General features: G+C 47.0%; 1 protein-coding gene across 1 annotated transcript in view; it reads right to left on the bottom strand.

The window, feature by feature from the left end:
• The window catches only part of SERINC5 (serine incorporator 5), a 255,206-nt gene that overhangs the window by 29,292 nt on the left and 202,958 nt on the right, over positions 1 to 22,956 (bottom strand). Inside the window, exon 8 of the mRNA XM_086960722.1 lies at positions 3,492 to 3,618. Within this exon, the coding sequence (XP_086816848.1) occupies positions 3,492 to 3,618 (127 nt within the window). The remainder of the gene's footprint in view (positions 1 to 3,491; positions 3,619 to 22,956) is intronic.

The raw sequence follows: 22,956 nt of genomic DNA, 5'->3' as shown, positions 1-22,956 counted from the left end.
TTAGTGGGTTGGCCCGTCCCGTCCTCAGTCGTCCCCGGACGGCCACAGACGGCCCGCCCTTTGCCCGGGCTTCGCCCGGCGTCCCGCACGCGTCCCGCTTAGCGTGGGGGGTGTGTCGTAAATAGGAGGAGCAGGGGGCGGGAAGAGACTCCAGGTGCGCTCAGGTCTCCACGCGCTGAACCCTGGGTCTCGCAGTCCCAGCCCCTGTCGAACAGCCTCCGAGGTGAAGAAGTGAAGGAGCCTGTCTCCTAGGCTTCCCGGAGCAACAGGCAGCAGGCGGTGAATTACGGAGAGAAGTCTCTGCACAGGTAGAAGCGCACAGAAGCAGCTACGAGCGGCTCCCGCGAAGCGGGGGCCGCGAGCTGTAATAGCGCTTTCAGCCAATCAGGGTAGAGCAGGCAGCCAGCTGAGGCGGAGCAGGGGCGGGAAGAGACTCCAGGTGCGCTCAGGTCTCCACGCGCTGAACCCTGGGTCTCGCAGTCCCAGCCCCTGTCGAACAGCCTCCGAGGTGAAGAAGTGAAGGAGCCTGTCTCCTAGGCTTCCCGGAGCAACAGGCAGCAGGCGGTGAATTACGGAGAGAAGTCTCTGCACAGGTAGAAGCGCACAGAAGCAGCTACGAGCGGCACCCGCGAAGCGGGGGCCGCGAGCTGTAATAGCGCTTTCAGCCAATCAGGGTAGAGCAGGCAGCCAGCTGAGGCGGAGCAGGGGCGGGAAGAGACTCCAGGTGCGCGCAGGTCTCCACGCGCTGAACCCTGGGTCTCGCAGTCCCAGCCCCTGTCGAACAGCCTCCGAGGTGAAGAAGTGAAGGAGCCTGTCTCCTAGGCTTCCCGGAGCAACAGGCAGCAGGCGGTGAATTACGGAGAGAAGTCTCTGCACAGGTAGAAGCGCACAGAAGCAGCTACGAGCGGCCCCCGCGAAGCGGGGGCCGCGAGCTGTAATAGCGCTTTCAGCCAATCAGGGTAGAGCAGGCAGCCAGCTGAGGCGGAGCAGGGGCGGGAAGAGACTCCAGGTGCGCTCAGGTCTCCACGCGCTGAACCCTGGGTCTCGCAGTCCCAGCCCCTGACGAACAGCCTCCGAGGTGAAGAAGTGAAGGAGCCTGTCTCCTAGGCTTCCCGGAGCATCAGGCAGCAGGCGGTGAATTACGGAGAGAAGTCTCTGCACAGGTAGAAGCGCACAGAAGCAGCTACGAGCGGCCCCCGCGAAGCGGGGGCCGCGAGCTGTAATAGCGCTTTCAGCCAATCAGGGTAGAGCAGGCAGCCAGCTGAGGCGGAGCAGGGGTGGGAAGAGACTCCAGGTGCGCTCAGGTCTCCACGCGCTGAACCCTGGGTCTCGCAGTCCCAGCCCCTGTCGAACAGCCTCCGAGGTGAAGAAGTGAAGGAGCCTGTCTCCTAGGCTTCCCGGAGCAACAGGCAGCAGGCGGTGAATTACGGAGAGAAGTCTCTGCACAGGTAGAAGCGCACAGAAGCAGCTACGAGCGGCACCCGCGAAGCGGGGGCCGCGAGCTGTAATAGCGCTTTCAGCCAATCAGGGTAGAGCAGGCAGCCAGCTGAGGCGGAGCAGGGGCGGGAAGAGACTCCAGGTGCGCTCAGGTCTCCACGCGCTGAACCCTGGGTCTCGCAGTCCCAGCCCCTGTCGAACAGCCTCCGAGGTGAAGAAGTGAAGGAGCCTGTCTCCTAGGCTTCCCGGAGCAACAGGCAGCAGGCGGTGAATTACGGAGAGAAGTCTCTGCACAGGTAGAAGCGCACAGAAGCAGCTACGAGCGGCACCCGCGAAGCGGGGGCCGCGAGCTGTAATAGCGCTTTCAGCCAATCAGGGTAGAGCAGGCAGCCAGCTGAGGCGGAGCAGGGGCGGGAAGAGACTCCAGGTGCGCTCAGGTCTCCACGCGCTGAACCCTGGGTCTCGCAGTCCCAGCCCCTGTCGAACAGCCTCCGAGGTGAAGAAGTGAAGGAGCCTGTCTCCTAGGCTTCCCGGAGCAACAGGCAGCAGGCGGTGAATTACGGAGAGAAGTCTCTGCACAGGTAGAAGCGCACAGAAGCAGCTACGAGCGGCACCCGCGAAGCGGGGGCCGCGAGCTGTAATAGCGCTTTCAGCCAATCAGGGTAGAGCAGGCAGCCAGCTGAGGCGGAGCAGGGGCGGGAAGAGACTCCAGGTGCGCTCAGGTCTCCACGCGCTGAACCCTGGGTCTCGCAGTCCCAGCCCCTGTCGAACAGCCTCCGAGGTGAAGAAGTGAAGGAGCCTGTCTCCTAGGCTTCCCGGAGCAACAGGCAGCAGGCGGTGAATTACGGAGAGAAGTCTCTGCACAGGTAGAAGCGCACAGAAGCAGCTACGAGCAGCCATATGTCACTTTCTTCTTTAACGATTTCATAATACCAGGTTTTAATCAGATGAATCTTTATTTTTAAGACTGAGGTAGTTTTGGTGGCCTTCTAGACAATGCATAGGTCTATCAAACTGCATACTGTCTAATCCCTAGTTCTAGATTATTATTGTCTTAGTTGAGTGTTGTTCCTCTACAGAAAGAGATTTTGTCTTCTCGTGCTTGATTTCTTCATTCTCCAGTCTTCACTCCGACAATTCCCAATCGTTTTGCTTTGTGCATTCAGCCTCGTTCTTCAGCATGAAAGCTAACAAATGAGTTCTTTGTTCCTGCTGGCCTGTCGTCTTATAGTTTATGCGCAGCCCCCAGCAGCAACCATAGTTTGGTTGTAATTTGACCGCAAACGAGAAGAAATCATTCCGAGATGCTACTTTCTGGATCTCAGGCCGATACAGAAATGTCCCCACATCTGCCGATAGTCTCCCCAGTCTGTTATTACACTATCTCTCAAAATTGCAGGTGCTTGATCTAAGCCTGCATGTGAAGTTTGGAAAGTATAATTATTGAAGGTGTGGGGCTCAGCCCAGCAAGGAGTTTCCATTTCCTGCCACAGAAATTGGGAGATTCCTGAGCACCAGAATGAATGTGCCATGCACTGGTGGAATGGGTGGCGGATGCATGCTGTGTTGCCCGTTTGGTTTACGTTATCGGCATTTGCATACCACAATGAATGGGATCCACGCCCCACCTGATATTGAGCAACATCATTAAGGGGCACTAGCAAGTTGAAATGGCCACAGTTCCATAACAAATCTTCCTCTAATAAATAACTGTCAAAAAGTACATGCTCAACAAAAGAGCAAGTGATGTATGCATTAGAGCGTAAACATGTTTCCCTATTATTTCTCCTGATCCCTAATAGGAAAAACATAGTGGTCACCCATTTACCATGAGGAAGTGTGATCACTAAATTAAAAGAGGCAAGAATACAGAACACTCCCGCTGAACCCTTCCAGGTCTGGCCACTGACCAGATAAGAGTAATGAAAGTGTACATAAGAGGAGTCACTGCAAATCATGTTTAAAATTAAAGATTTCATTAGAGCTTACACTCTACATGAACATTTCCCCACCGCAATTAACATCAAACTAAAGAAACATAAGTTCTGGTTTACCAAGAATATAAGATGCAGCCAAACAGGATAGTGGTGCCCAGAGCAGAAACCAGATTCCCTTCTTGGTTTATTCCTTGAGTGAAGCTGGGAATGCAGATAGTGATATTCTTGTTTGCTTCGTCTAGTACTGAAAGACAAACAAACAAAAAAAAAAAAAAGAGAACTCGTTAGTTTGGCTATTCTTTAATAAAATGCACAACCTACCACCATGATACAAGTAGACAGAATATGATCATATAATGACCCCAATGTGACAGTGCAGTACCAGAATGACTTGAATCCGCACATGTGGGACAAAATGTGATAACATTTATGAGGGCCGAAAAGCCTAGGTTCGATGGGTGCTATTACCAACTCACCGCAACCTGGTGCTACCTTGCAGCATGGCCAGAGGACAGAACAGGTGGAGAAGAGTACTAGGTTCATGAGAGGGATGGGACAATTCAATCATGCAAATACAAGACCTGTCCTCGTATAAACACATGCAAACACCAGGATTGTACACAAGGATTCATGCGAACCCATGCACTGTACACATGAATGACTCATTTAAATACACACAGTAATCAAATAGCTGGCACCCATCTGCTCTGCACACACGGTTCATCCAATCACACTGTTCCTCAAATAAGGTGCGAAAAACATTCTCTCTACATGCAAATGATGGATGTAAAAATACACTATAAACAAATTGCTAATTTAAACTATAAACTGTAACACAAATGACTCCTGCACACAGACACAGAGGACCCATGAACACAAGCAAGCACTACTGGAAAACGTTCAGCTCCGTTCACGGAATGGAAGTCTGCAATAGTTTTATTTGACTGGCATAAACCACACTGAACCTTTTAGTGGGGAACATATTTCAAATACTACAAAACCTGTGCCGTTCGAAAAGAGCTATCCCGCTATGCTTTGCTTGGTGTTCTACCAGTAGGAACAGTTTGCCCAGATACTGCAGACTAAACAAGCTTTCAACGAGCAACCACAAAATTATAGCAGTGACTGGAAGGTATGGTGGCAGTCCAGAGTAAACCTGCTTTAAAGCAACTCTGGGTCGGTAATTTGTTCTGTTACATGAGACAACAGGGAAAGCAGATTAAGACACCAACTGAAAGCAGCTAAGCATAAAACACTCCATAAAAACAAAATAAGGCAAACAGTTTTACAAGGCATCCCATCTATTTGCCCTTCAAGTAAAGGGCACTTCTACCTTCAATGAAAATAGTTACGGGGAAACAAAGCAGGCTGTTCACATTTTCGTCCTATAGCAAACAGAGTATAAATGTTTAAGGGCTTTCCGATATCTGCACAGGCCAAGGTCCGCTGGCTAGTTAAACAGAGCTGAAAAAGTAGAGTATCTGTTGACCATGGATTGTGGCGGCTCTCTAACCTCACATTATCCACGTCTGTCATTGCTGTCAGCTATCCTTCACGTTTCCTTTCTCTTCTTTGAGTTGCCTGGCAGCAGCTCACCTTTTTATAGTGAACACCCAATATGGATCTCTTTCTTTTACAGTAACCACTTAAACACGCATGTATACTTCCTGGAAATGTATACTTCCTGGATCTGAGTAATATGTGAAGGAAATAAAAGGTTAACAATTAGTCTTCGCTTCGTGTAGTGAGCCACCCTGCTGACCCTCACTCAAACTCTCGGCTGGGCATGGCCAGAAGGCTATAATGGCACCAAGGAGCCCCAAAGACCAAGGCACAACCTAGGAAGACAATATAGTTGCCAAGCATCAACACCATGGTCGACAATGTGGTGAAAAATTGCCAGCTGACAACTGGATCCAGTGCGCTTGCAGCCGTTGCCACCTTAGAACCCTGTGAAGTATCATTGACAAAGGTCAGCTTAGATTTTAAGAGTTTCCCTGATGGACGTCTAACCTTGATTATGGTCAACCAGTATTCTAAATATCTACTGGTGGAAACCACAGAGTCCACAGAATTCATAAAAGTGGGGCATATGCTGTAGAAAGTCTTTGCAATGTTTGGTATCCTGGAGGAAATACGGACTGACAATGAACCCACATTCCAAGGGGGAGAATTCAAGGATTTTCTCAAGCACCATAGGGTCGGTCTCAGGAAAACACGCCACAGTGGCCACAAGCAAGCTGATGTCAAAAGCTTTAAGCATACCCTCAATAAGGTCATGCATATCTCCATTAATGAATTGTGAAAACCTGAGGCAAGTCCACACTGAATCTTGGCTTCGTATAGAAACACTTGCCACTCTCCTATAAACTGCTGTCACCCGGATACCATACCACTGAACCCATCATGGTAAACACTAGTTTTTGAACATGACACTACTCAAGACAGGCTGAGAATGACCAACGACAAGGCGAGACAATACCGGAGAGCCATGATGTCTTACAAAGCCAGGGCACAATGTTCTCATACGAGACATGACATCCAGGGTGGAAATTCCAAGGGCCATATGAAAGTTGGCTGTGGACAGTCACTGCAGTAAATGGCACCTCATCATCATCTATCCAAGCATGGAGACAGTGACTTGGCATGTGTCATGGTTTAAGAAGGTGGAGGCCGGATTTCTTGAGGCAAGGAAGATTCTCAGAGTCTCCTTTACATAATGCCATTTTTCTCCATATGAGGCGGGATGAGCTGGCTGAACGCACCGTTGTAATATTGGCCATCCCAACTAATCATGATCAATGACTGGGTCAGGGTGCACAGGGGAGCCTGTAGACTGGAATTAGACTTGCTTCACTCTTATGATGTTCTCACATTGCTGTATAGTAAATCTCCTCGCTCCTTCTCCTGTTACGAGAGTCCCCATCCCCTGTAGGTATGAAGCCCTCCGTTATATGAGGTGGTTCGGCATAGTCACCAGGGCAACACCTCTGTGGCAGTGGACATGGTTGTTTGAGATGGAGGGATTGCGTGGTCAGGACCTTCTTAGAATCTCCACACTGGGGAATGTCTGGGGTGACTGGCATGTGAAATCCTTCCAGGAGTTGGGGGTCCAAGTTCCACCTGCACTCCTACCATTCTACAGCTACCTCCAATTTTGGAATGGCCTGACCAGTCTGAGTGTAAGGTGAGAAGAGGACGTGGGAGCCCCCAACGGGAAGTAGTGGCTGGAGGCTAAGATGGTGCCCAGACAACTGACAATCTACATGCACTTTCGCCAAATACATTTCAAGTACCTCCACCGTTGTCCTAATCAGCTGTGGCACATGGGGAGTGCCCGGGACCCCTCTGATGCTACATCGGCCCAAGATCCTTCTATCCAGTGAGCAATAATTGAGAACTTTGTCTGCAAGACCAATGGAGTACTCTAGAAATGACTCAATTAGTGAGACCCTATTTTGAAGGTATCTATGTTGTACTGGAGAGAGAAGAACATTATCCTAGCCTGGACACTCATTTCTTTAAGCATTCAATTTTATACCACTGTGGGGGGGACGTGGTCTATGGACCATTCGAATGTATGGCCTTTTAGTCATTTGACCTATATGGTTTATAGCTGCACGAAAATCCAATAAAACTTTGTTATAAAAAAATTAAGGTTGAGGCCAGGTAGATGTCGCATGACTGGAGGATCCAAGAAAGTGAAAAAGGCACCTGTGTGATTCATGAAGGGGTAGAACAGGAAGGACTGGGGGTTACGATGCCCACCCAAGTACCCCAGCAAGGGATTTACAACATGTCCTTAGCAACTCCCACCCACAACACAGGTGGTGGAAATAGTTACGGAGTCCGTTTCAGTCCATGCTGCAACCCAAGCCAGAGGTCCCAGCCAGACACTGAAAGACTGAGTGCTATGTATTGAATAGTGACACTCTTGAACAAACTTTGGATGAGATGTAGGGAGCCACCCGGCTCTGTGCGATACCTGGCTGACCCCCAAGAAACCCAGCGGGCGGGCACGGTTGGAAGGCTATAAACAAAAGAGACATGGACAGTTTTCGGTCCAGTCTCAAATGTATTGCACTGTGTCTTATTGCCTGCACTCCCAAGACCACGAGTTCCCTTGAGCCATTACACTTTGCATGTAGTGGAAATGTGAAGAAAAATAAAGGAAAATGGAGAAGTGCAAACATTACACCGTAGGTTCTGCACATATTTCCCTTTCCCACATACTTATGGAAGCTGGCATGTCTCATGTTGCTCACAGACCGCGTTTATCGACCCCTTGCTTCCAGATGGCTGTTAATAAATGAAAAGTTGCTAAACGAAAACATGTTATATGTATGGTTTAACAGAATAAAATTTGCTCCAGCTCAAATAAAAAGACGGTAAAAATTTGAACTGTCGCACTGCAGTCGCACTGCAAAGATAGCTCAATGCATTGAACTTAGTATTTTAAAAGAGTGAAGACCGGCAGGTCACGAGTTGGGAGTCTCAGCATGGCTGCCTCATCCTAGCACCCGCTCAAAGGGAGTTCATTTAATATACTAATTAGTAAAAACTTGTCATCTTCGCTGGAGACATTGATTCGATCAGCGGGATTGGTATGCTCAGTTCGCAGTGGCACTTCTAGTACAGTATTCCAAAGAAATAAAATAGTGGCATACGGGTTTTAAATATTACTTTGAGACCGCCCCTGTAACGGAGTCACCTGCCAAGCTGCGAAAAGAAATACAAATAAAGACAACCAGGAACATACACAAACTCATGCTCCTGGCTCCAACTTCAATCATGGAAAACATTTTCAGAATGTACACACCGCCACAAACCAAAATTTAAAGAAAAGTTTTAAAAAACACACTAGTAAGCAGCTAAACTATAAATGATGGCCAAAGTGATCTACCTGGCAGTATGCCCTGCACTTCAGAAAAGAACTGCCAGCCTTCTTGCTCTGTGGTAAAGCCTGGTCACACCCCACTATATTATTTCCTCCTTGCTCCATTTTGTGCAACTCATGGTACCACATTCCAGTCTTGCAACTATGCGTGCACCAGTCCTAAAAGTTCTCACTACTCCTTTTGACATTACACTCCCAACATCCTGAACACACAGTGCTATGGGCCCTACAATGGGTTGCCCAATGTGGAAGTGAGTCACAACTTTTAGTAAGAAGGCCACCCAAGTCCTCAGCACCAACGTGTCAATGAAAAAGGAGGTGCAGGCCAGTTGCACTGAAAGCGATTGAAGTTCACTCATGAGACGCGCTCACGAAAGTACAATGAGAAAAGCTTTCTTTGGTGTCAGCAGGTACAGTGAACTACTAAGCATCGGTTTGAAGGGTATACACATGAGAAACATCAAGACAACGTTAAGGTCCAATCAGAGCATCAGAAATGGTTTGGGAGGGAACATGTATGGCAGGGGTGTAAAGGTGTATAGGAGTTAAGGGTTCCATTTTAGCCAGAATGCATCCTCTAACAAGTGTTTTTGCTTAAACTCTAATGTGCAAACATTTCCACGCGGAGCATTCTCTGCAGTGGAGTAAAATCTAGCCAGGTCTCTCCTCACTATTGGAAGATGCCCTGTGCCACCACAGGATGCAGACACTACTCAATCTGCCAGAAGCTGCCTGCCAAGTTCATCCGCTCTGTCATTCAGGAACCCAGCAAGGTGGTTTTCGAGCAGGAATATACCCTGGCGTACCAATCACCTCCTAAGATATAGAACGCCCTGACACGGCCCATGACCCCACTTTGGCTAGTTTGTTGCAGTACCACATGGTGGTGGTGCTGTCCGGGAGAATCTACACCAGTCTCCCCTTGATGGACAGCGGGCAGGCTGCCAGAACCGATGAATGGTCAGCAAATACAGAAGAATGATGTGGAGTTGGCCCTCTGCCGGTGACCAGAGTACCCTAATCTCCACCTCTTCCAGATCGCTGCAGACCAGCAGGGAGCTGTCCGTCACTACCATCAGCGCTTGATGTGAAGGGAGAGGGGCTTACCGATGACCAATTGTGTTCAAGCAGCCACCACTGCAAACCGGTGAGACTGCAATGATGTTGGGCCCACAGGAAAATGGAATTCCACTGCAGAGCAAGAATGTGCCATCTGGCATAGCTGACTAGGATGCACAAGGCTGAAAAGATAAAATATGAGGTCAATCTCACAGTGATCCAGAACAGAACCTGATACATCAGCATCATATCCTAAACATCCTTGGCTCATTGCAACTGAGGGAAAATGCTGAACGCCACTGTGTCCAATGTTGCCCAAATTAATAAAAGCCTCTGCAAACGAGGTGGGACTTCCGCTTGTTGATAGACAACCCATAAATTTCATGCGATTCACAGTCATTCGGCGAGGTGGTCTACGACTAACTGTGGCAGATCCGCCTTCAACAGCCAGTCACTGAGGTAGGGGAGTATTAGTATCACAGAATTGAAGAGGTGAGGAACAACCACTGCCATCACTTCTGTGAACACATGAGAGCTGTTGGTGAGGTTGAAGGGGAGAACAGCAAATGCTATAATATGCTCCTGGCTTACCTTGAACTGCAGACATTGTCTGTTGGACTGAAGAATGGGTAAAGAGAATACACATCTCGCAGGTCAAGGACACTATCCAGTCACCCAAGTCCAGAGGAGCCAATATTTGGCCAGCACGAGCACTTTAAATTTGCCCTTTACCATTCAGAAGCAGAAGGTCCAGAATAAGCAGTTGGCCTTCCTTCTTGGGGACAAAAACAAAGGAAGAATAACAACCCCTTCCTCTTTCCGAGTCTGGCACTTTTTCAGTGGCACCCATGGAGATCAACAATGCACAGCCTATAACAGACGGGCAAGTGCTCTCCTAAAATTCACTCTAGCGTGGGGCGGATCGTGGGTGGAGTGGAGAGTAAAGACAGGGTACAACAGTCTTAAGCAATCTCTGAGAACCATCTGTTGGACATGATAGATCACCAGCCTGGGAAGAAATGTTGAAAATGCACAACTAAGGACAAACTAAAGTGGTTTGTTGGCTGTTATAGCTGCAGGTCCACATACTGCCTGGCAGACCTGCGTCCACGGCGCTGCATTAGCAGTTGGGAAGGCGGACTCTGCATATACATCAGCTCTTTGGAATAGCTTCCAAATTTACGAACTGGATGCAGAAACTGTTTGGCAAAGTCTTGAGAAATGCCAAATTCAAATTTATCCAGACAATTGTCCTACACCGCGCTTACCTGAAAGCGAGTAGGCTAGATAAAATGTTTCCCCAGACACAACACTCATGCCCGAGATGCATGTCAGAAGGGAAGGATCTACTTCATATGTTATGGGAGTGCCCGAAGAGAAGGGGATACTGGGATACAGTTAGAAGAATAACTGGGACAGCCGCACATCATGTTATCATTAATACAGTGGAAGACTGCATTTTATGTCTCCATGTTCATTTATCCAAACATAAGGTACAATACCGGTTCATAGACCTTGCATTATTACTGGCTATCAGAACCGTTACTATGAGATGGAAGTCATGTAAACCCCCTGACATACACAGCTGGTACACAGAAATGTTGCGATTGAGTTGTGCAGAAGGTGCCGCGCTGCTTAGGGAAGAGATCACAGGGCTGCGAAAAGCGCCAATAGCGCTGGATTGGGAGACTATGTTAGAAGAGATGAGATTACTGATCACAGATCAAGAAGGTTAAAAACATTGTACGCTGTCACAATGAAGGGTGCCCATACCTCAAACAAATTGTATACCAAGAGGAGTTGTGTAGCTATGTATGCTTTACTTAAGAGTATGTGATAGCAGGGCTGGTCCATGGATATTCATCACAGACAGACTGGGACCAGGAATTAGAGGGTGGGGGGAGTTGGGTAATGTTTTATAAGTAATAAAGATTGTGTGTACAGGTACAACCTAAATACTCGGAAGATTCGTAAAAAGTTGCAGAGTTCCGAATAATGATTATAGTTTGTAACACTGATGTTATTGTAACTATGAGAAACAAATATTGTACGCCGCTGCATTACGAGAAGTATTAGTTACTAACTTGTAATCCTAGTTCTCTTCCAGGGGTATCCTCATCAAAGTCATAAGCATTAGAATATTCCCGCCCATGCGCGGGATACCGGAAACACAATAATATATGTGGCCCACATATATTTACCGATATATCATTTCTCAAAGTCCCCTAAGCAATGTGAAGCGGCGAGGCATGCTGAGCTGGAAGACCGGAGGGCAGAGACCTGTTGTGTGCCTCTTGAATCCTTTGGGCACTTTGAGAAATTTACACACACACACATTTTCACATACACACACATTTTCTCACACACACACACATTTTCGCACACACACACACATTTTCGCACACACACACACACACATTTTCGCACACACACACACACACACACACACACACACACACACACACGCAACTGCAGCCTTATACACATCAGAGCTGAATCATGCAGTAAGGACTTCCCATAATAACATGATAAAACATGCATTAGGAATAGGGGAAAAACACCAAAAAAAACATGTTTTGAAACGGTTTTAATGCACAGCAGACAATAGAAAATCCCATACAGGACTGAAAGCATAGACAGCTCCCAAGCTGCATTGCAAATCACAGTCTAAAAAGACTGAAAAGCTAACTCATAGCAACATAGAAATAAACTGACACCGTGCCTTTAAGGCACTCCTGACCCCCCAGCTTCCCATCATGCCTCAGGGGTGACAGTTGGCTCAGTTATTTGCGTAGACTGAAAAAGCCATGGCACAAAGAATGAACAATATTTCCAAAAAGGAACAAAGTCCGTTGCCCGGAGAGGCGGGAGGGTTGCTTATGACTTTGATGAGGATACCCCTGGAAGAGAACTAGGATTACAGGTAAGTAACTAATCCTTACCTTCCAAAGGATCCTCATCAATAGTCATATGCATTAGAATAGAATAGCGAGCCTCACCTCATCTCCCTGTGGGCAATAGAGTAAGATAGTAATATAATCAATAAGCTCAGCAGAACTAAGCTTGGCCAGATAGCTGGCTATCCAAACAGATTCCTCAAGGAGGCCTGGCCTACTTGAGTGTCAGCCCTGGAATCGGATTCTAGGCAGTAGAGCCTCGTAAAGGTATGGACCGATCTCCAGGTAGCAGCCTTGCAAATTTCTGACATGGGGACATCATGTAAGAAAGCCACAGTGACCGCTTTCCCCCTAGTGTAATGTGCCTTAGGCGACACCAGTAAGGGTCTTTTCGCCAGTTGATAAGCTAGGTTAATGCAGGATACGATCTATCTGGAAATGGATCTCTTAGCCGCTTATCACCCTGTTCTCATGGCGCCATAATTGACAAATAGCTGATCTGTTTTTCTTATACCCTTGGTACTCTCTAAGTAGAATTTAAGGACTCTTTTCAGGTCCAAGGAATGCAGCAACCGCTCAGCTGGGGTCGCAGGGTTAGGGAAAAAGGATGGAAGGGAGATGGACTGATTGATAAGAAAATCAAACACAACCTTCAGGAGGAAAGACGGGTGCGCCCTCAAGAGTACTCTGTTGTGGTGGAAGACCGTGTAAGGCTCTTCCGTACACAGCGCTTGAATTTCGCTTACTCTGCGCGCTGATGTAATGGCTACCAGAAAAGCGGCCTTCCACAACAAATGCTGCAAGGAGGCTCTGTGGATGGGCTCAAAAGGCAGGCCCATCAACTTAGATAACACCAGGTTCAACTCCCATGGAGGGGAAGGGTTTCGAACAGGGGGATAAACCTTCTTCAACCCCTGTAAGAAGTCGTTGAACACCTGCATCTGGAAGAACGAGGGTTGGCTAGGTAACTTCCTGTACGCCATAATGGCCGACAAATGAAGCCTGATAGAAGCATACTTCAACCCAGATCTTGCTAAGTACAGAAGGTAAGGAAGAATGACATCCTCCTGCCCCTTCGTAGGATCGAGGTGATGCTCTCTGCACCAAAGAAAAAACCTCTTCCACTTAAACGCATATGACGGTCCTATGGAGGGTCGCTTAGCCTCTTAAAATGTGCATGCAATCAGGAGGCAGTTTCAAATGTCCGTATTGCAGGACCTAAGGAGCCATGCTGTCAAGTTCAGCGAGGGAAGGTTGGGATGAAGAATCCTTCCGCCCATCTTGGTCAGCAGGTCCGGCCTGCAAGGTAGTCTCCTGTGTGGAAGTACCGACAGATGAAGAAGGTCCGGGTACCACCACTGCCGTGGCCAGTCTGGAGCTATCAGGATCATCTGTATGTTGGATGTGATGAGCTTGGACACCACCGTCGGGATCAGAGGCAAAGGAGGGAAGGCGTAGGCAAATGTTCCTGACCAATCCATCAAAAGTGCATTCCCCCTTGTCCCTGGACGGTGGAATCTGGACGCAAAGGCGCGGCATTTTTTGTTTTCGTCGTCTGCGAACAAATCTATTGCGGGATGACCCAATCGATGGAAAAGGTCTGCCACCACCTCGTCGTTTAGCACCCAGTATGGCTGATCTGCGAAGTGCCTGCTGAGCGAGTCTGCCTTGATGTTTTGCTCTCCTGGAAGGTGCCCTGCCACCACCGACAGGTTCCGGGCGAGCAGCCAGTGTCAGATCGCCTGGGCTTCCAGGGAGAGAAGGCGTGACCGTGTACCACCCTGTTTGTTCAGGTAGAACATGGTGGTCGTGTTGTCGGTCTGGACCAGGACCTAGCTGTATTCGATGGCAGGCAGAAAAGCTTTCAGAGTCAGGTGAACTGCTCGCAGCCCTAGCATGTTGATGTGGTAGGATTGTTCTTTTGCCGACCACTGTCCTTGTATCTGGAGGCACCCCATGTGTGCCCCCCAGCCTTGAAGAGAGTCATCTGTCACCACCGATTGTACTGGAAGTGGTTGGTGAAAAGGGACTCCTACCAACAGATTCCGAGGCCGAGTCTACCATTTGATGGAGGATCTCGCTGCCTAGGAGAGACTGATCCGATCTTTCCAGCGACGTGTCGATTGATCCCATTAGTCCTCTGAAGTTTGTTGCAACGGGCGCATTCTCTGCCTGGCGTTGGGGATGAGAACGATGCAGGAAGCCATGGATCCCAGCAGGGACACCACCTGCCGGACTGTTGGATTCCGAGCCTGTAGAAGTACGTTGCACTTCCGCTGCATCTAAGAAAGTCTCTCCTCCAAATGAAACGCTCTTCCAAAGCATGTGTCCAGGACGGAGCCTAGGTAATGGATGGACTGGGTGGGCTGTTGCACTGACTTCTCCATGTTGACATGGAGCCCGAGATTGTGTAACTGCTGCAGACAGACTTGGAAGTCGTTTCGTACTTGCAGCGGAGATGATCCTTTCAGAAGCCAGTCGTCCAAGTATGGATAGACGAAGGGACCTTCTCTGTGCAGGAAGGCTACCACCACTGCCATGCCCTTGGTGAAGACTCGAGGAGCCGACTTGAGCCCGAAGGGCAGGACTTTGTACTGGTAGTGTTTGTGGCCGACCACAATGACGTTGTGCAATCAGAATATGGAAGTAGGCATCTTGTAGGTCCACCGAACATATCCAATCCCCTACTTTTAGATGTGGACATATTTGGTGAAGGGCCAACACGCGAAACCTCTCTTTCACTATGACCTTGTTGAGAAGACGAAGGTCTAGGATAGGACGGAACTTGTGCTCCTGATCTTTTTTGAGGACAAGTACCTAGAGTAAACCCCTCTTCCTCTTTGGGAGGGAGCAACTTCTTCTTTAGCTTGCCTTTGCAGAAGCACCTTTACCTCCTTTCGAAGCAGCTTTAGCTGGTGAGGTTGAAAGTTTTACGGATGTATGTGTTTTGGAAGCGCACGGAAATGTAGCGCGTATCCATTGCACAGTATATTCAGCACCCAACGATCTTTTGTGATGCTGCACCACTCTGCCAGATGTAGTGAAGTACTTCCTCCCACCGGAGTGGACAACGGCGCCAGAGGAAGCCATTGTTCATGACTTCCCTCCTCTCGCTGTGGTAGAGGATTGTTGTTGGTGACCACCTCCACCTCTGTTGGACTTTCTTCCCTGAAACTGGGACTTGCCCTGGTTCTTGCTCTGGGACCACTTCGGGGTTTGAACCCTCTGCTGAGGCCCCTTGCGCTGGTTGGGCCAGTACCGACGCTTGAACTCCTTTTCCAAACCGACTGCCTTGAGTGTGTCCAGCTCGGTTTTCATTCTACTCATCTCTTCGTCTGCGTGCGTGCCGAAGAGAGAGGAACCAGAAAAGGGGAGGTTCAAGATTCAGTGCTGTGCATCCAGTTTGAGGTCTGTCAATCTCAACCAGGATGATCCCCTGGCACATATTCCATGTGAGAAGAGTGCCCCGATAGCACCACGCCGTCCGCCGCTGTGCTAATCATCTGGTTTGCCACCAGAGATCCTTCCGTAACTATTTTGTCAAAGTCCTTTTGGTCTTCCTTTGGCAGCTTGGTCGTAAAACGTTCCAAGGAATCCCATAACGCTCTGTCGTAACGGCCTAACAGCACAGCCGCGCTGGAGACCTTCAGGGTAGAAGCCGCAGAATTGCAGACCCTGCGACCCCATGATTCCTGTGATCTGCTTTCCTTATCCAGTGGAACGGAGGAAGTAGCGGTGACAGCATGAGTTTTTCGTGCTGCGGCCACTATCACCGAGTCTGCAGGTGGATCAGTCTTATCAAAGACTGGGTCCGAGGTAGCTGGCTTGTACTTCTTTTGGATGCGAGCAGGCACCGCCTTAATGGTTGCTGGAGACAGGAAAGTGTCCATAACCGGGTCCAGAATCCCTGGAACCAAGGGAAGCAATGGTCGGAATGAAGTTTTCTGGTGAAGTGTCTCGAAAATCACGGTTGTTGTGATTTGAGGAACAGACATCTCGATATTGAGTTTCTGAGCCCCTCTCTGCAGAACCTCATGGTGGGTATTAATGTCATCTATTGAAGAGACCCTAGAGGTAGGGCTATCCGAGAGCGTGGGTGAATAATCACTCTTTGAGGAGCAGGTAGAGGAAGTAGATGGTGTTCTTCAACTTCTGCGGTGAGTACGGTGCCTCCTGTCCCGTGATCTGATGGCACGTTCCTCCCGTCTGGGGGAACGAGATCTATAGTGCTGTTCCTCAGGAGACCGCCCCGTGTGGGCTCTACGCCTGGGAGAGCTCCGTCTGTCCACTTCTTCCACCAGCCGTTGAAGGGGAGATCTGTGAACCGAGCTGACACAGTCCTGCATTCTCTTTGCTACCACTGAGTCCTGCCAGTGGTGTAAAGGCAGTTGCCATCTTGGGGACAAATGAACAGCAGAAGGAACCTCCTTTTGTCTCGAAGGGGACTTGCTGACATGTCTAGCTCTCGGGAGGCTGATCTTGAAGAAACCCACCGGGATGAGTGAGAGTTCGAATGGCGTGAGGCTGACTCAGTCACCAGTACCACCGATCCCTCTCTAGACCTTATTGAGGCGGGTCTCTACGTCGGGTGCGAACCTCTCGACGGCGAACCAACACACCTTCTAGACGTCGATCTCTCTAGACTTATTGGCGTCGGGGAAGACGCTGCATGAATCTCCCGTCTTCTCGACAACGATAGTCTTCTCGACGTCGACCGTCTGCTCGACGGCGACCGCTGCCGTGAAGGGTGCTGATGCCTAGACGTCGAACGGCGGTGTGAAGCCGACGGCAGAGGACTTCTCTCATATCCTCGACGCCGATCGTCGCCGAGTTGACGGCGGAGGGGACTTGGCTCTCGACGTCGATCGCTGAACCTGAGATGACGGAGGCGGAGAGATGATGCTCCTCGTTGCCGGGTTGACAACGGCGGAGGGGTGATGGTTCTCGACGCCGATCGTCACCGAGTTGACGACGGTGGAAGGGTGATGCTCCTCTAAGCCAATCGTCACCGGGTTGACGACGGTGGAGGATCGCGAATTTTCGACGACGTACATGAATGAGTCTTCTTCCTCGCTGGTGAACCCGCTGTCGAGGGACTTTTCTTGAATAAATGACCCACTGGTAGATCTTCTCAGTGCCGAGCCCGACGCTGAAGTAGAAAGACGTGAGGTCTTGCTTCAAGATGGAGTTCTGTACCTCTTGGAGCCCTTCCTTATTGGAGACCTTCCTCTAGATGATTTATCTGCCAGGCCATAAAGGCGAATTCTCTCCCTGTCCTTCACGGTTCTCCTGAACAGGGTTTGGCAGTGAGGACAGGTATTGGGATCATGATCCTCAGGGAGGTAAAGTATACAGACCTCATGCAAGTCAGTCTTGGCCTTCTTTTAGCCACAAGAAGGGCAGGAGTCAAAAAGAGATGGCATTTTAGGGTGTTTAAAAGGCCAAAAACTGTCCAAAAAAGACAGACCCTTACTTCAAAAGATGAAAAACGTCGAAGTAAGGTACAAAAGTTGTGAAAAAGTGAAGATAAATCAGAAAGAAGTGGAGCTGAGTTGCCAGGATCCTTCCAGAAGGAGCCAGAAAGAACAACTGAGCCAACTTTCACCCCTGAGACATTATGGGAAGCCGGGGGTCAGGAGTGCCTTAAAGGCACGGTGTCAGTTTATTTCTATGTTGCAATGAGTTAGCTTTTCAGTCGTTTTAGACTGTGATTTGCAATGCAGCCTGTGAGCGGTCTATGCTTTCAGTCCTGTATGGGATTTTCTATTGTCTGCTGTGCATTAAAACAGTTTCAAAACATGTTTTTTGGTGTTTTTTTTCCCTATTTCTAATGCATGTTTTATCATATTATTATGGGAAGTCCATACAGCATGATTCAGCTCTGATGTGTATAAGGCTGCAGTTGCTTATTTGTGTGTATATATTATATACATATATATATATATATATATATATATATATATATATATATATATATATATATATATATATATATATATATATATATATCCTACTGGCGGTCGCCAGTAGGTAGTTATGGTTAGGACTTTTTTCAATGTTAAATCTCAAAATTCTATTTGGAATAACTTTGGCGCCGGTTGGCGAATCTGCCTGAAAATTTCCTCAAAATGGCCTCGCGGCGCCCCGGTCCTTCCCTGAAAGTTTTGGGGGGGATTTGTCAAGCGGTGGCTGAGATAAAAGGGGGGTCCCAAAACGTGTTTTCCCCATGTTAATTTCCATAGGGCGGTCGACCTCACTTTTAGCCCGAACGGCTGAATGGATTTCCACCAAACTTGGCAAAATTATAGGGACTGGTAGCCCGATGTGCCTTTGCTATGTCTCAAGATATGTGCTCCAGTGGATTTTGAGTAATTTAGGTTAAAAAAAATATATATATCTATGGCAGCGCCCCGGTACGCGCACCGGGGAGCGCTCCGGGCGCGCCACGCGACTTGCGCACGGAAAGCTGATTGGCTCTCGGGTGTTTGTAAACATTCGAAACAGTCCGGAGCGGCCGCCATCTTATGTCTCGGTAAAATCGAGACATAAGAGGTGGAAAAATCAAAGGGGGAAATGACCATAAGGGGGCAGGGATAGACCCCTCCTGACCCCCTAGGTTTGATGTGGGGGCCATAAAAGGGCCCAGCGGGGCAAAACAAAAACATTTTTTTTTGATTTGCGCGGGGGGAGCGCCCGTTACGCGCACCGGGGAGCGTACCATGGGGAAAAAAAGAATGACAGACTTTTCCAAAAATGAAGCCTTTTTTTCTAAATTGGAGGTAGTTCTAAAAAGAACTGTTTTTTTTTCTTCTTTTTGTTGTTTTATATTTTTTTATTGTTTTTTAACATTTTGTACTTTTTTGGGGTTTTCTGAAGAGTTTTATATTTTTTTGTATTTTTCATGGGCAGAAATGAAAAAACAGGGAATTGAAAATGGCTCAACTGGAGCACAAAAAAAAATAAAAAAAAATAATTAGGGTTGATTGGGGCATTTGTGGTTGTCCCCAGCAAGGACGATGAGCTTTACGCTCTGTTCTCCGTAGGAGATGGTCTTCCCACAATATTTACAGATAATTCTGAAATCTGCAAATCGTGGCTGAATGCAAGGCATCGTCTCACTTTCCTCTGGTGCCGACGGAGTGGGTTGCTTCCTTTTTGAGGTGGTGCTTGTGGATTGGGGAGGGTTACTGGCCAGTTGCCTCATCTCTGCAGCAGAATAATTTATTGGATGCTTGCCCTGCATGCGGCGTATCATCGTGTTGTTCCCAAATTAATATTTCTTATTCGGGTTTCCCCTGGATAGTTCCACGCCACAGATTCTGCAAGTCACCTTTGCTGCATTTACTTTTTTCTTCCCCTGTGGGATAGAAAAAAACTCCCAAATAATGTGTGGTCTTGGCTGGTATGGGGTATTTTGTTCTTGAAGCCATCTTGAACTCCCCTCCTCCTCCTCCTCCTCTTCTTGTTGACCACCAATGATATCTTGAGGTGGTCCTCTTGGTGGTTATGGTGGTGGTGGTGCAGATGCACCAGCTGCTGCTACTACTGAAGCCATTATATTGATCAAAAAGGTACAGAGAGGTACAAACCGGTCTTCCTAAGTCAAAGGACAAAGTCAGAATAAGGAAAAAAGGTGGGGTCTTTCATCCTTTTGAAAAAATAAATGTATTGAACCAATGAAAAGTGTTATTTTTAGGTCACATGACCAGGCGCTTCATCATTATGAAACCAAAACTGTTATGAACCAATGAAAAGTGTTATTTTCAGGTCACATGACCCGACGCGCTTACGCTACGCGCCCAGGGGCGCGTCGCGTAAGCGCGTCAGACGCCTACGTTGCGCGATCGTATTCGCTCGAGTGCTTCCGGGTGCGCTTACGCCGTGCATATCACGCGGACGCGGCTACGCGATACGTCACGATCATGTTTTCATTTGCGATATTGGCGCTTGCGGGACGCTCCCCGGTGCGCGCCCCGGGGCGCTTCATAAAACTACGCTTTCCGGGGCGCTCACCGGGGCGCGCACCGGGAGCGCTCCAAGGCAAAAAAAATTAAAAAAAATAAATAATAATAATAATTTGGCAGAATTGTAGGGACCGGTAGCCCGATGTGCCTTTGCTATGTCTCAAGTGGTTTTTACGAAAAATAACTTTGAAAAAATATATATTGGGATACATTGGGCTATATATATGTTAGCACCCAAATGTAGCCCAATGTAGCCCAAAGATGGCCACCAGAGACAAAAAAAACAAATGTAGCCCAAATATCAGCCAGATGTAGCCCAACTATAGCCCAATGACAGAATGAACCAGAGTGTTCTAAAGAACAACTAGAGCGCTAACAGTCTTACTTATAAAGTGAGACTTATAGTTAGGAATTAGCATTTAAAAAACCTTTGAAATTCACTAAAAAAATCATAGGTTTCACACCAGTTATAGTTAGGAATTAGCATTCAAAAAACCTTTGAAATTCACTGAAAAAAACATAGGTTTCACACCAGTTATAGTTAGGAATTAGCATTTAAAAAACCTTTGAAATTCACTGAAAAAAACATAAGTTTCACACCAGTTATAGTTAGCTGGAAATTTTACTGACATAAAACCATTGAAATTTCCATGTTATAGTTAGTTGGACTCACTATAACTTGCGCGCCAGCAATGCACTGCTGATGACGTCACATATTACATCACTCATGACATGGTCAGTGACATCACTCATGACATCACTGATGACACCATCATTGTGACAGAATGACAGACCTCCTTTCAGTGTAATGTAACCCTTGAAACACATATTCAAAAATAGAAACTAACATTTTCAAAAAAGTGGATATACCCAGAACAGTTACAACAACCAATTCAGTAATTCCACCATCTATATACACATTCACTCATTCACCAACAGTTCTATATAGTCACTCATACATATACTCACTCATCATATGTAGTGATACACCTATACATCCTGTTACACACCAACAGTCATCAAGAAGTTATTCACACACATACTCACACATGCAAATAAACTAATAAACATTCAGATATACACACACTACCACCTTACTTCTAAGGAAACGTACACATACTTACTCTCTTAAACAATCACTTATAGAAACACATACTTATTTAAACAGGAACTCTTACAATCTCTCACTCTCACATATACTCACTTATATATATCAATACTCACATATACTAGATTAAAACATATGTCGTTACTGATAAAGACAATAGTGAGACAGTTGTTTACTCACTAATACACACATATACACACTCATCCACCCATACAGTCCTGCACATATGCCGTCTTCAAAACACATACAAACAGTGAGTCAGTCACCAACCCATGCAGCCACTTATACACAAAGTGAAACACTGATACATATATTTAAATATTTAAAAATTAGTCGCCAATATATGTATTCACTAAGATACACTTAATAAGCCAGTTAACCAATCAACTTTAAAAAAAAAAAAAACATACATTAAGACACTTATTTAAACATTTATTTTTCCGTTGACCTTTACATATACATATACAAAACATATTTATTTTTCAGGAAGACACATTCACTGGATGGTGTCATGAGTGATGTCATGAGTGAAGTCACTGACCACGTCATGAGTGATGTAATATGTGACGTCATCAGCAGTGCATTGCAGGCGCGCAAGTTATAGTGAGTCCAACTAACTAGAACGTGTAATTTCATTGGTTTTATGTCAGTAAAATTTCCAGCTAACTATGACTGGTGTGAAACCTATGTTTTTTTCAGTGATGTTATATATATATATATATATATAGGGCACATATTATTGTGTTTCCGGGGTCCCGGGCATGGACGGGAATATTTTAATGCTTATGACCATTGATGAGGATCCCCTGGAAGAGAAGGACAATGTATGCTGATTATTTCTCATGGTGATTTATGAAACACCTTGAAAAAACTCAATAAAATATGTTTATAAAAAAAATGTTTGGCAAGAGCCAACAGGCCCAAGGAGCAAGCTTTACCTCTGCTATGCTTAAAGGTGCTCCAACGCAGAGTTCACCTTCTCACCAAAAAGGTGGTACCTATCAAAAGGCGTATCTACGAGGTATCCTGTACATCAACAGAGAATTCTGTGGATCGCATCAACACATTTTGACGAAGGGCAACATTAGCATTAACTGCCATCTCCAAGCAATCTGTGGCTTCCAGACCTGTGAAGATAACATACTTGGCTGCATACTGTCCATCAGGAATCATCTGGGCCAAGGAAGCCATAATGTATTCTGCGACGTAATGCAAGACCTCACTGGCAATGTGCCAAAGAGCAAGTTTGTAATGGCCCAACAGACAAACAGCATTTACGACTCAGAAGAAAATATGTACATGCCAAAAGTATCAATCCTCTTGGACAATAGGTGTCTGTAGGAAAGTCCTAAAAAAGGGATGTTTCCTTTTTGTAGTGTCCATTTTCAGATGCTTTTGAAGCTGCTTTTTCACCAGAGCTGTTAAGCTTCGCGTAATTTCATTTTGATCTATGGCAATTGAAATATAGTTCAAATGCTGATAAATCAATAATTTCACACATCTTCACGTATTCCTGAGTAGGTCACATAAAAATATAATGTCCATGACAAGAAAGGTACCAAGGCGTTTTTATTAATTTCCAAACTTTTAAGATAAATAAATAAATATAATGGAAGTGGTCCGAAGATTTCCTTTAGAGCATGCCTCCGGAACTTCC

Source organism: Lissotriton vulgaris, chromosome 3_1, assembly GCF_964263255.1.
Source record: "Lissotriton vulgaris chromosome 3_1, aLisVul1.2, whole genome shotgun sequence".
In the NCBI taxonomy this organism is placed as follows: domain Eukaryota; kingdom Metazoa; phylum Chordata; class Amphibia; order Caudata; family Salamandridae; genus Lissotriton; species Lissotriton vulgaris.
This window is presented reverse-complemented; position numbering and strand designations above follow the sequence as displayed.